General features: G+C 40.2%; 1 protein-coding gene across 1 annotated transcript; it reads left to right on the top strand.

Moving 5' to 3' along the window:
- The first annotated feature begins 7,297 nt into the window (after positions 1-7,297).
- On the top strand, positions 7,298-9,483 carry LOC113281654 (NADH-ubiquinone oxidoreductase chain 5). The gene is made up of 2 exons (XM_026530442.1): positions 7,298-7,527; positions 8,253-9,483. Exons 1-2 carry the CDS (start codon positions 7,298-7,300, stop codon positions 9,481-9,483), a joined length of 1,461 nt encoding a protein of 486 aa, XP_026386227.1.
- The last annotated feature ends 2,848 nt before the right edge of the window (positions 9,484-12,331 follow it).

The following is a 12,331-nucleotide window of genomic DNA, read 5'->3' on the forward strand; positions in this document are numbered from 1 at the left end:
AAACCGTCACACTTACACGGATCAAGGTGTTCACGACTCTGAAAATATAAATAAGTCTCTGAAACCATGATTGAACAGGACAGACTCTCGTCTACGCAGAATTTCTCGAGCTATCACTCTCAGGAATTCATCAATCCATCATAACTTATTAGAACTCATCAGTTCACCAATATTGCAGAAACCTTCAACACACCCATCTCCCTCTTTGCGACCGAATTGACTCTGGAACGGCCGTTGTCTTGGTTTAGGCCGGAGTCATACAAATTGATTTCCCGAATCTAAGCACCCCCTTTGCAGCGGTGCATCTGTGTTCACTTTCCCAAAAACCCGCGACTCGTTTTTCCCCATCCACACCTAGTATGTCTTCTTTTTGGTTTAGTTGGAAGAATAACTAGTTCTTTGAATAACGATGATTTTGACTACACATAGTTATTTTTATTTTTATCGTTTTATGTTATTTTTTAGGTTTATTGTTTTAAATTCTAAAAATATTCGGAGGATGATGTTATTGCAGTATTGAACTTTATTATTTTGTGATATTGCAATTTGTTTATGGGATATGTATTGTTTGCATCCGTGAACTTGAAGGTCCCGTATTGCGGTCAAAAGTAAAGTCGTTCATGAATTAGTATTCGTATTGATGAAAGGAAGAATGGACTTTTGACAATTACAAAAGTTATGCCTATGCAATCATGTATTTGATGGAAAATAGGATAAAATCTTTTGTTTGACAAGGATAAAGTCTATTATGTCGTTATGATGGAAAATAGAATAGATCCTTGTATGTTATCCACGGTATTGATCTTCATTGATCCATCTTGCTATGTTTTACCGTGAAGGATCCATTGTGTATCTTATGTTGAGCACGATACAACTAAGTCAATTTTTCTTAATGGTTTTGTTGGTTGTTCCATAAGATACTATATGTTGAGCATTAGGAACTAAATTAATCAACCAGTTTGGTTATTTAGTTTGTACTCCATAAGTTTTCTTTCTTATGTCGAGTACATGTACGGTTAAGGTTGTCATATTCCATGATGAACTTAGTCGGGGTTCCATAAGTTCTCTTATATTGAGCCCAAAAATAATTAAATTGATTACTTCGGTGATTAGTTTGATTGTTTGTATTCCAATTAGATTAATTATGGGTTCTCTTGTAATTGATCTAGTTGAGTTTTCATATATTCCAAAAATTCTTGTGTTGAGTATATGAAAGGCTACACTATCATGTTCTATTGGTTAATGTAGTCGTATATTCCGTAAGGTTATCCTTATGTTGAGTATGTGAACGATTAAGTTAGTCATCTCCGTATGATTACCTTAGTCGTAGCTCCGTAAGTTTATTTATGTTGAGAACTTTAAATTAAATTGATCACTTTTATGGTTTGATTTAGTTGCATATTCAAATTGAATTAATCATGGGTTTACTCGTGATTAATTTGGTTGAGATTTGGATATAGAAAATCATTCCTATGGTTTTTGGTGTCCAATTTAAAAAATCCTTCTTTTCTTTCGAAATTAACGTCGCTCTTGTTGTTCTTTCGGGAATGACATCAAATGGGGGAGAGTTCTTTTGAACTTGTGCTTAATGGTAATATCTTGCGGGGTGTGCGGCTGTGGAATTTTATAGGGGTTATCTTGTATCTTAAAACTCCTTGATGAATGCATTTAGCTTCGGCTTTATGATTGCATCTAAATTAAGTTGGTATGAATTTTTCTTTTAGTTTATGAAATGTCTCTTGTGGAAATTTCATTATGATCCCCTTCTTGTACCTTTGCCAATTTTATTGACAAAAAGGGGAGAAATACTGTAGTTCACACTACAAATACATATGGTTTTCGGATCATTGTGTAAGGAGGAGTGGTTTACATGATCGAGATGGAGTATTGACTAAGGGGGAGTGATACATATCACCGTAGTATTATTGTTAACATCAACTCACTTCCAATTGCACTTTGACACTGTGTAATAATACTATGACACTGTATAACAATGATCGAGAATTATGTTTTCTCATTATTATAGCTACGGATCTTCAACAATGGTAATGCTAAACTTACAACCTTTGGGATCATTGGAGTACTTGGAAGTGACGAAGATTTCGAGGAATGTTGAAGATTAGACATGTGGAATAAGAGCTACTAAAGTTTTGTTATCTTTTTTGTATTCCATATGTATTGATAGTTTTGTCACTAAAATTAACAAAGGGGGAGATTGTTAGAGCATTGCTAGGTCGAACTCGCATGCGTTTCTATCTCAAGCATGTTTGTCAATGTTAGTGATCAGAACTATAAGTCTTGATTTCTAATCTACTATAGCTAAGTCTCGGACTAGGATAGTAAGTGTAGTTGAGCTCAAGGACTCCATGGCGATTCATCATACAAGACGAAGATCTACTCAAGGAACCGGTGGAACTTCTCGACAAAAAGGTATGTGGAGACTTGAACTTATCTGTCACTCAAAAGTCTATCTATTCTATCTCCTACTCTTTGAGACAAAAATTCGTATGCTATATATATAGACTATGATTATACATATTTGGTATTTCGAGCCGAGTATAACTCACCTATTTATATCTCGAAATATGTGTTGGTAAGCTTTTTGCTTCGACCAAGTTTATCTTTACCTAGTGACGAAAGTCATGATATGTTTCAATCACTTTGAAAATTGCTTTGACGAGAAATGGTGTAACAACTATATAATGTCCTCTAAGAATGTTTCAATGATTGGAATGAGAGTTTAGATTACATGACCAATGGTGGACATAAGCATTGTTGTGGAAACACAGTTATGTATAAGTCCTATTCCTTGAACCAAAGTTTTAGAACTTTGTTGATCAAGAAAACCGGAAGAATGGCAAGTGCCAAGTCCGCGAACTTCCGAAGTTATAAAACCCGAGAATTTCTGGTGGAGTTGACAAACTACTTGCGTGAAGCTAAGTCCGCGAACCCAGTCTGCGAACCGGAGAAGTTCTCATCCCGAGAATTTCTGCTGGAGTTTGTAAACTCTGTCCGGTATCTTAAGTCCGCGAACCTAGTCTGCGAACTTGAGAAGGTTATATATCTAAAAATGATTTCTGAACTTCAACTTAAAAAGACTAAAGAATGTTATTTGCAAACCGTGGCTATAAAAGTTCATGAACCGATTCGAGTGAATTAAATCATCTTTGCTTCAATTGTGTCTTGTGTAGTTACATAAGATTTCCTTTCAATTGAACAACTCTCTAACTAGTTCAATTGAGTCATTTGAACTAGTTATGGTGAAGAAGAACATGGTTGATATGAAATGCTCATATGGCTAACCTTTTGGTTGACTATTGTTGAACCAACAATGTACACGTTTGGGTACGGTTAACAAACCTAGAAGCGTACATTTTATTTGTGTATAACAAGCTAAGTTTTCGATCTAACGGTTGAGAAATATTAGCTTGAATCTAATCAGGTTTTTATCTAACGGTGGATATTGATTTCTCTATTACCAAGGAAAAACCCTGATTTGAAAGACTATATAAGGGGACATCTAGCAACTCTGCAAAACTAATTCCCACACCTTACGTGTGATACTAGTTTGCGTGCTAGACTCGGTTCTCCTTTAACCTTTGGTTTTCTTCTTCTAAAACCAGGTTAAACGACTTAAAGACTTCATTGGGATTGTGAAGCCAGACCGATACTACTTTTATCGTAGTTGTGTCATCTGATCTTGCATCTTCTATCGTACGAGTACAATCATATTGATTGGCTTGAGATTGATATCTCTGATAGGCAAGATATAAAAAGTAATCACAAACACCTTCGTCTCATCGTTTGTGATTCCACAACATCTTGTTTCGCTACCATACGATTAAGATTGTTGTGAGGTGATTGATAACTATAGGATGTTCTTCGGGAATATAAGACCGGATTATCAATTGGTTCCTGTTCACCTTGATTATTATCAAAAGACGGAACAAAACCTTTTAGTGTTTATCTGTGGGAGACAGATTGATCCTTCGATAGACTTGTTTGTGTGAGACAGATTTTTTTATCATTAAGTCTTCGACTTTGGGTCGTAGAAACTCTTAGTTGTGGGTGAGATCAGCTAAGGGAATCAAGTGCGCAGTATCCTGCTGGGATCATAGGCATAGGGAGTACAACTGTACCTTGGATCAGTGGGAGACTGATTGGGGTTCAACTATAGTCTAGTCCGGAGTTAGCTTGGAGTTGGATAGTGTCTGTAGCGGCTTAATACAGTATGTATTCAATCTGGACTAGGTCCCGGGGTTTTTTTCGCACTTGCGGTTTCCTCATTAACAAAGTTTCTGGTGTCTGTGGTATTTCAGTTTCCACATTATATATTTTTATCCTTATAATTGAAATAATATAGGTTGTGCGTTTAGATCATCAATTAGTATAATCCAACCTTTGGTTGTCGATTGTCATTGATTGATCCTTGGACATTGGTCTTTGGTATCGTCCAAGTTATTCCTTGTATTTGATTAGAACTCGCAGGATATTCTTGAGTAAATCAAATCAAGAGAGAGATATAAACTCGTTGATATACTTTTAATTGATTGAGTCTTGTTGATTCTCTTGAAAGTATATTCGATTTTGTTCATACAGATTTCTAAGCGAAATATTGGGTGGTTTTGTTAGACCCCCGCTTTTTCAAGACTCAAAACAACACGGACATATATCGACCTTTAGTGACTTGTGCTTGTGAACCTTACTTATGAGATCGAAGACTTGTACCAGACTCTTTTTTTCAGATACTTATAGTAGACTCTCTTGTGAGCTTACTGGCTTTGTTCTTTCGGTTCAAGAACTCCCCTTCGCTCCTTTTGCGTGGTTTCTCTCATTAGCGGACGCCTATACTGAGCCCTCAAAACTTGTGACCACCTATCCAGAGACGGAGGTTTTTCTTACAGAACAAGGCCTTTAATTATATATTCGGGACTTCTTCTTTTGCGACCTTCAGCGGGAAACCTCCTCTTAGAGTCATCCAGATTAGGCAGGAACATAACTTAGTGAGACACCTCCTTTATCATTTTACTTTATGTCCCCAACACGACAACTTTTTTACTTTGGCAATAAAAGAAGTCAAGACAAAGTATCTTGTTATATATACGCAAATAGATCTTTCTGCACGCATATCACCTTCCTCGACTGAAGCGTATAAGTGTTGTTCCCAACCTTAAATATATTTAAGTCCGGTAACAGAGAAAATATCGAGCAAAAGCAAGAGCAGCAGAAGATGATGGGGCTTTGATTTTTCCACTATGGATGAATAGAAAAGGATGTACTTCCCATCTCTCTCCCCGCACTCGATCCTTCTATATCTCTCCCATGTATTACCCCGCAGTCTAGTCGGTTCTACCAAAAATAAAGCGAGTACGAAGCGTCGACTACCTAGACAGAAAGAACGAGAGTATGAATCCACCTCTCGGCCAGTTAAGGAGCAACGACCCTCTATCTAGTTTGGACTTCGATTCTTTCGGTCCTTGAACATACCTATTTCTTTCGCCTCAACTCCCGTCCCCTAAAGGAAGAAGTAACAAGGGAAGATGGTCTAGTGAGCTCTCCTAGTCTTTAGAGATCAAATTCCTAGCCATTTTATTTATCTTTGGCAAGAAAGAAATGGCGGCATTATCCATTGTAGCTGATATGATTAGCTTCTTTCCTCTATATTTGTGCCAGCGCCTATTGCTCCTCTTCCGTTCGCATCCTACTCATATGTACTTTATATGCCTTAAGAAAGGCCTATATTAATGAATTGTGAGGCCCATAGGGATAAAATGACTCGACCAATGGGAGAGGCTCTTTAGAGACTCGAGCGTATGCGAGAGGGAAGACTCTCGATAAAAGGATAACCACTGCAGGAGCGTTTACGCCCATATCCCATATCATCCACTGTCTTCAGTGCAACAGCCGCTGATTCAGATGGCAGAGCCACGAAGTACTTTCTTGTAATGAGAAGTTGGAGTGCCTATATGTCATATAATATGGATAATAAAAAAGATCCACTCGAGTTTTGTTTCGATAAACGAATTCATTGAATTTGAAATACAAAGAATGAGGACAACAAGTTCTTGCTTCAGCATAAGACCAAAAATGGATTTGAACCAAGCGTGGACTAAACTCTTTCAGCTAACATGGATATCTGATCGTCCTTCTGTACGATGGCTCTCATCCTCCCAAAGAAGTTTGTTCTTTACTTGGTCAAGCCGCGGAATGAATGTAATCCTGACTGCGAGCACAAGATACGTAGTTTATTAAAGTGCGGGTAATCAAGCTAATGTAATTAGGAAGGCACTTCGGATCCAATTACCTCTATCTAACTCCTGGTCAAGCTGAGATATTGAATATCCGTTGTTTTGGGGTCCCGGTGGGGTAATATGCTAATCGGTTTCTGGCTCCTTAACTTTTATTTAGAACTCTTTTTAAGATCTCCTTTACAGGGACACGTCTACTCCAGTATAGTATACTTCCCAATTTGTATTCAGATGATAGTAGTAATAAATTACCTTATTACGGATCAAAATGACATAGAAGCTCTCTTCAGTTGAAGTTCGGCCCGGTTTTTTGCAAATGAGCGCTCAAAGATAAGTGAAAGCAGGTACGAAGAAATCCTTGTGATTCAATATGAACTATAGAATTTTGGAATTGAAGAGATCAAGATGAACAAAGTCGTGAGAGTGGTGCTTTGAAGCTTACGAGAATGACTCTTTTCCTTTACAAATACCTACTGGGAAGGGATATTAGTTCTCTCGAGTGCGCAACTGTAAGAAAAATAACAGGCTCACAGATTTCTAGATGTACCAGTCCTCGGTTTCCGCTATGAATAGGTTGATTTAGACTACAGAGTCATGATATTCTTTCTTTCATATGATCCCCGGTGCACTAAATGATATCTTGATTTAACACTCTTATTGGAAATGATTGAATTGATTAAATCTTTTCAATCGCCTCGTCTATCTTTCTATGTTTAGTTCTTTAGCATCTACTTTTGACCACTCTCTTCCTCAATGATCTGAGACACCAAGATGGGCAAAGGAAATGGCACAATAGACTACCGAATGTGCGCTCTCCCGCTGGTCGAGTCCATAAATGGCCTCTCTTGTAATGTCGTAGAATAAGGATTTCCAGTGAATCCTTCGGTCGAGCAAATCTATGACTGCATACTGAACCTGGTAAACGAGCAGATTGGAGGTCTCGGATAGTCCATACTATAGTCAAGTTCTTGGGAATTGTAAGAACTCTTTCGCCCAATCTCAACTCTCTATCATTGTCTGATTTTTGGTCATAGATTACACTCTATATGATGTATCTACTTATCATATTCTTGCCCCTGCTCGGTAGTTCCGTAGAAGGTTTTTTCGGGCGTTTTCTAGGATCAGAAGGAACCGCTATAATGACCACCACGTGCGTTTCATTCTCTTCTATCCTCTCTATGATATCCTTTTATGAAGTCGCACTGGGATCTAGTGCTTGCTATATAAGAATTGCTCCATGGATCTCATCAGAAATGTTTGATGCTTCTTGGGCTTCTATGGCGACCGTGAAGTCACCGGATGAATTGTCGAGTATATAGATCATATCCGGACGCTGCTCTTGCTCCGCGATGATACGGAATCGACCTGCTCCTACCCACCACAGGGCACCATAGCATGTCGGGAATAAGGGGGCGACATACTGGGCGTAACCACTCCCTTGGGGGCTGTACCGACCTGCCTTTCGATCGATACACAATTGAGGAGGCCAATCATGAACGTTACAGGTGTGGGAGCGATCCTGGTCAGGGAAGGCTAAGACGGAGCCTTGCATATGGGTAGCATGACATATGCCCCGACGATGGGGCATTATGGGGAAGGGCCCAATAAGGATAACACCCCCCCACTTTCAAGCGCACCTCTGTATCGACTGAGAATATGTTCTAGTCGGTGGAACCGGTGAACCACGCGAGCTGGTTAGATCCGTGGGGAAGAAGGCTCGTAGTACCCCCTTTGATCTAGCCTCGGAATCACCTACTCAAGGGACAGGCCTGACGGCAGGCGGTGGACTCTTTCAGGGAAGAAGGGGCCTAAGAACGGCAGATGTCGTACACTTGAGTGACAAAGGAAAGAGCGAGACCTCTTTTTCCGTTCAGACTGCAGAAAGATCAAGTTGGTGAGCCGTGTGAAGGTTAACCTTCCCGCACGGTTCAGAGAGCACTGAATTAGAATGAGAGCCACGGAACTCGCTCGATTCGCGGATTGGTATGACTCGTAATTCACTTCTGACTCCGTGTTCGATAGCCTGACCGTCGTAATGTTAATTGTGGTTACATTCATAAGTAGCTTGGTCCATCTTTATTCCATTTCATATATGTCCGAGGATCCGCATAGCCCTCGATTTATGTGTTATTTATCCATTCCTACTTTTTTTATGCCAATGTTGGTGACTGGAGATAACTTTCTTCAATTATTCCTGGGATGGGAGGGAGTAGGTCTTGCTTCATATTTGTTAATTCATTTCTGGTTTACACGACTTCAGGCAGATAAAGCAGCTACAAAAGCTATGCCTGTCAATCGAGTAGGTGATTTTGGATTAGCTCATGAGGTTTCGGGTCGTTTTACTCTCTTTCAAACAGTAGACTTTTCAACCATTTTTGCTGGTGCTAGTGCCCCTAGAAACTCTTGGATTTTTTGCAATATGAGATTTAATGCCATCACTCTAATTTGTATTTTACTTCTTATTGGTGCTGCTGGGAAATCTGCACAGATAAGATTGCATACTTGGTCACCCGATGCTATGGAGGGTCCCACTCCAGTATCCGTTTTGATTCATGCAGCTACTACGGTCACTGCTGGCGTTTTCATGATAGCAAGGTGCTCCCCTTTATTTGAATATCCACCTACAGCTTTGATTGTGATTACTTCTGCAGGAGCTACGACGTCATTCCTTGCGGCAACTACTGGAATATCACAGAACGATTCAAAGAGGGACATATCTTATTCAAATTACAGTCAATTAGGCTATATGATATTTTCTTGCGGCATCTCTAACTATTCGGTTAGCGTCTTTCACTTATTGAATCACGCCTTTTTCAAAGCATTACTCTTCTTGAGTGCAGGTTCGGTCATTCACGCCATGTCGGATGAGAAAGATATGCGGAAGATGGGAGGGATTGCCTCCTCCTTTCCTTTGACCTATGCCATGATGCTCATGGGAAGCTTATCTCTCATTGGATTTCCTTTTCTAACTGGAATTTATTCCAAAGATGTGATCTTAGAGCTCACTTACACTAAGTATACCATCAGTGGGAACTTTGCTTTCTGGTTGGGAAGTGTCTATGTCCTTTTCACTTCTTATTACTCCGTTCTTTCACTTTTTCTAACATTTATAGTACCTACTAATTCATTCGGGCGAGACATCAATAGATGTCATGATGCGCCCATTCCTATGGTCATTCCTTTAATACTTCTGGCTTTCGGGAGTCTCTTTGTAGGATACTTGGCCAAAGTGTGACCCGTTAGCCCATAAGTCAGTAATGTAACGAAGAGCCTTTTGCTCACCCTACACGATCGTACAAGGTTACAATTCACCCAGATCATCCACGGTGAACAAGAATTGGGGATCGGATGCGGGCGAAATTCCCGCCAATGGCTGAGATGTTCAGTCGACTCCCTCACATGTAGGACATATGAGTTCTTTCAGACCTTCCTTGTGGGACAAGAAAGAAAGTCAGTTCCTCCCTATGGGGTACGAGTGAGCAGAAAAGGGTGGAAGAAAGAGGCCCTGGTGAACCGTTAAGTGAACAAGTATAAGCTTCGCTTCCCGACAGTCTTAGGTACTGACCACATTGAGGGACATGCCCTGAAGCGAAGGACGGGAACGAGCGGAATCAATGTGTTCCAATTTCTGGCCTTGCGCCGACCATCCAATGGACCATGGACTAAACGACCACTTCCTGAAAGGACTATGTCCAGGGGACGCCCCCCCCCCCACACACACACACAAGGTACATCTCGCGCCTTTGAGCCGCTATAACTATCCAAGAAGACACTCGAAACTGGAATGAAACCCACCCTTAGGACTATCGAGCTAGAAGTCCTACGATAAAGGACCAGGATTCTCTAAAAATCAAAGGTCATGGGTGGCCAAGAGGGCCCACTTAGAGACTTAGGATCTCAGCAGGCGAAGGTTGGTCGGCGAAATATAATCAACTAGTTCTAATCTGAGTAGGCTCATAATAGGGAATACCTTAACCTTGGGAACCGGGGAACCCACCAAAGACTGTCCTATTTCGAAATCCTCCTAGTAGTCTTTTTGGCCGAAGCTGACTAGTTGAAACGAAGAAGTAGCCGAGAGTTCCTTCGTAACCGGCTAGTTGCTTTTTTCGTAAACCCTTCTTCTGTTTATATAGATCGGAGCATCAGCCTCATGAGTCTAACTAGTTGCTCATGGACGAGATGCCTTATGTGGAACAAACAGAATTCATACGGTGTCCTACGATTTGGAAATACCGAGCAACTATCCGTAAGTTTCACCGCGCTATATATTAACTAGTGGAATAGGACCTCCCGGGAACTCCCATCTGATCGTAACTAAAGACAAAGCAATAGTAATTTAGCATGTGTAGAGTTGGCTCAAATGCTTCGTTCATGAAAAGTGGAGTATAAAAAAAGAATGGGATAATATATCGTCCCATGTACGCCCTAGGAAAGAAAGTATCCTCTATACTAAATGGATCCACACCCTACGGTGGACCTTAGCTCGGCTATAAGTCTCAAGTGATCTACTAACGAAGTGGAATATAAACTAAAGTCTCGCTCTTGTAGTAACTCCGGTTAACCATTTAAATAAGCCCAATTTTAATGATCAAAAGATGTTCATATAAGGCGCGATTCTATATCAAGATGGAAACATATGATTTCAAAGTGTCGGTCATCTGCAGAAATGTTATTTGGAACAAGATAGAAGGAAATTCTCCTTCAAGGCGAGATCTGAGACACATTCAATTGCACAAAAAGAAGATTTCGAAAGGATGTCATTTTGCACGAAGTAAAGCTTGGATATGTTGTCTTTCAAGAGCTAGGGCCAAGAGCAGTGGTATTTGCTTTGTCTTCCGCAGCTGCTGCAGAAGCAGCATGCCTGACCGCTTTTTTAATTCCTTCATTGCATACATTACTGGAGAAGACGACTATCCCAACAAGCAACGACTCCTACATATAAAGTCGTTGCGCGTTAGCACGCGCATCCGTTTTATTGGACCATAGAAATTGCTTGCTTACTTTTACTTATCACCGCAAGTCTAGCATAATCATAAGACCAAAGAATCCAAAGATTACTCTTCATCTGACCTCTAGCCCTTGCATTATTAAGAAACTATGTACTCATCCCCTCTCTCTACACATAAAATAGACACTAATAGGGAATCACTCCCGAAGGGTAATAAACTTGGGTTTCCTCCTTCAGAAGCGTAAATAAAATCTTGATGCTTAAGAGTCATCCGCCGACTTTATTCCGATGCATTAGGTTCGAGACTTACTGGAGGACTCATCTAGGCTAGTTTGTTTGACTGATGCATGAATTGTGGGAACCTATTCTAGAGTCTGGAAAGTACCTTGACCCCCTTTATTAGCTGATGTGACTGATTGATTAGTATTTTTCTCGTTAGAAACCGGGACGTTCTTGATTGAAACGGGAAACCATCTGTGAAATCCTATTACCCCTTTCTGAAACCTGGGATCATGTGACCTAACTGTGAAGATTTTAATGACTGAAGCGGGCGAGGGTGCTCAGCCTGACAGGGATTTTGGGGAAGGTCAATAAGAAATAAGTGACTAGTGAAGATTACTAGGTTTCTTAAGTAAATTGCTCCATACACATGATAGAGGAGGAATAGATTACAGTTGTTGGTCCGTGGACGATATCAATAAAGGATCTTCAATCTTTTAAACAAATCGAGGCCAAAATGGGAAAAAGAGAGACGAAGAGAAAGGAATAACCAATCGATGAAGGAACATGAAACCATTCTGTTTCAATAGAGGTACGGGAAACGGTTAGGGGTAATGAAGTAGGTGAAGTCGTTGCATTTTGCGAGCTGTTCCAACCACTGCTAGATGTAATTACAAGAGCCGAATGAGAATGAATACCACACATAAGAGTCAAGACCGGGCTCCCTAATAGAATGTTTAGCCGATCCTTTCCGGATCGATCGAATTGGTACAAAAGTTGCAACATAAGAAAAACACAGAAAACACGACTTATTTGGATAACCCGGCGACCTACCAATTGTAGAAGTAGGATTTTTGGAAAACAATAAGGACTTAAATAATACAATTCCAGTGTACCATCCTCTTTGTTCATTTCG

The sequence above is a fragment of the Papaver somniferum genome, chromosome 5 (assembly GCF_003573695.1).
Source record: "Papaver somniferum cultivar HN1 chromosome 5, ASM357369v1, whole genome shotgun sequence".
Taxonomy (NCBI): Eukaryota; Viridiplantae; Streptophyta; class Magnoliopsida; order Ranunculales; family Papaveraceae; genus Papaver; species Papaver somniferum.